At 43.3% G+C, this 1682-nt stretch overlaps 1 protein-coding gene across 1 annotated transcript in view; it reads left to right on the top strand.

Moving 5' to 3' along the window:
* The first annotated feature begins 768 nt into the window (after positions 1 to 768).
* Positions 769 to 1682, top strand: part of GDF3 (growth differentiation factor 3) — a 6229-nt gene continuing 5315 nt past the window's right edge. The window contains exon 1 of the mRNA XM_013008526.1: positions 769 to 799. Within this exon, the coding sequence (XP_012863980.1) occupies positions 769 to 799 (31 nt within the window). The remainder of the gene's footprint in view (positions 800 to 1682) is intronic.

The raw sequence follows: 1682 nt of genomic DNA on the forward strand, positions 1-1682 counted from the left end.
ATGTTGGACTTGTGGGCTTGGGCAGCATTGGGTTGGGATGTTTTCGTGATGCACACTTTCTTTACATAAAACTCTCTTATACATGAATTGCTGTGGATTTGTTTCTCCAAAGTACCCAGACTAATACACACACCTATGCTTATTGCAGCAATTTCCACAATAGCAAAGACGTGGAAACAGCCAAACATATAGAGAGGGACGGATAATCGAGCGCTGATATATTCATACTGTGGAATTTATTCATCAATAAAAAACAATGATAACTCTTAAATACCACAAGACGTGGACAAAACTAGAGAACCATTATGATTAGCAAACTCAGTCAACCTTACAAAGAGAAATATTTAATATCACCATTGTTATAAACAAAAATAAAGAAGAAATATGCGCCGCAGCTTGTCTCATATTTACCAGTGATTCCGACCTATGTGGTGCGCTTAGTCATCGCTCTGCAAACTAGCTCCAAACCCAGAGGGGTGGGGCAGCGAGGTTATAAATCTTTGTGGGAGCAGACAGCCTCCTCTTTCTCTCCAGAGTGGATGGTGAATTTGAACCGTCAGACCATACGGTTAGTAACCGCATGCTTCTAAGGTGACCAGATTTAAAGCGGGACACCATTGACGGGGCGGTGGGCGGTTCTTGATTAAAAATTTGGTCTATATGGACCAACTAGACCATTCCCTAGCTTGTCGTGCATTCTTTCCAAAAATCGGGACTTTTTAAAAATGCCCCAAAACAGGACATCTGGTCACCACCCAATGTGCCACCATGGATCCTTGCCCCAAGAGGCCGGCAATTTGTACCGCTGACCTCGAAGTTAGCAGTCCCAAGTGTACACTGAGCGCTACCAGGATTCCTTTGAGCAAAATCCAAACCGAACCAAAATCAAATTCATTGCCATCGAGTCGATTCCCACTCATAGCGCTTCTATAGGTCAGGGTAGAACTACCCCTGCTGCGTTTCCAAGACTAGCTCTTTACCGGAGTAGAAAGTCCTATCTTTCTCCCACGGAGAGGCTGGTGGTTTCAAAATGCCGAGACCTTGCAGATCGAAGCTCCATGCGAAACCACTACGCCACCAGGGCTCCTTTGAGCTAGATTTAATCCCCCTTTAAATCCATTCTTCCTCATTGGTTTAGTTTTTCACACCAATGTGCATATACCTCTATCAGAAATTTACCTATATGTGAGAAAGCCTCAAAAAGTCATGGAAAAAAAGAAATTTGAAGGCCTTTATATTTATCTAATAGAAGCCCTAGTGGCGTAGTGGTTATACTAGGTTGCTACCCACAATGTCAGCAGTTCAAAACCACCAGCTGCTCCACTGTAAAAAGACGGTGCTTTCTACTCCCATAAAGAATTAGTCTCAGAAACTCACAGGGGTAGCTCTATTCTGTCTTATAGGGCTGCTATGAGTCAGACTGTCTCAATTGCAGTAAGAATTCATCTAATTAATTATACTCTGGACTTTAAAGCTACAAATTATTTATTATTGCATTCCTAGCATCCATCGCAATGCCTTTCGTATAAATTATTAAGTGCTAAATTAGTAAGTATGTCTCCTTTCCAGAAGCCCTGGGGTCGCTCACTGTTCAGTAATCCCTGGACTGCTAACAGTAGAGTCAGTGATTCAAAGTCAATAGGCACTGGGGGGTTGGGGAGGGGAGGGGGGTGGCAGGGGGT

The sequence above is a fragment of the Echinops telfairi genome, unplaced genomic scaffold (genome assembly GCF_000313985.2).
Source record: "Echinops telfairi isolate 266 unplaced genomic scaffold, ASM31398v2 ScPeMD7_40;HRSCAF=151, whole genome shotgun sequence".
NCBI lineage: Eukaryota > Metazoa > Chordata > Mammalia > Afrosoricida > Tenrecidae > Echinops > Echinops telfairi.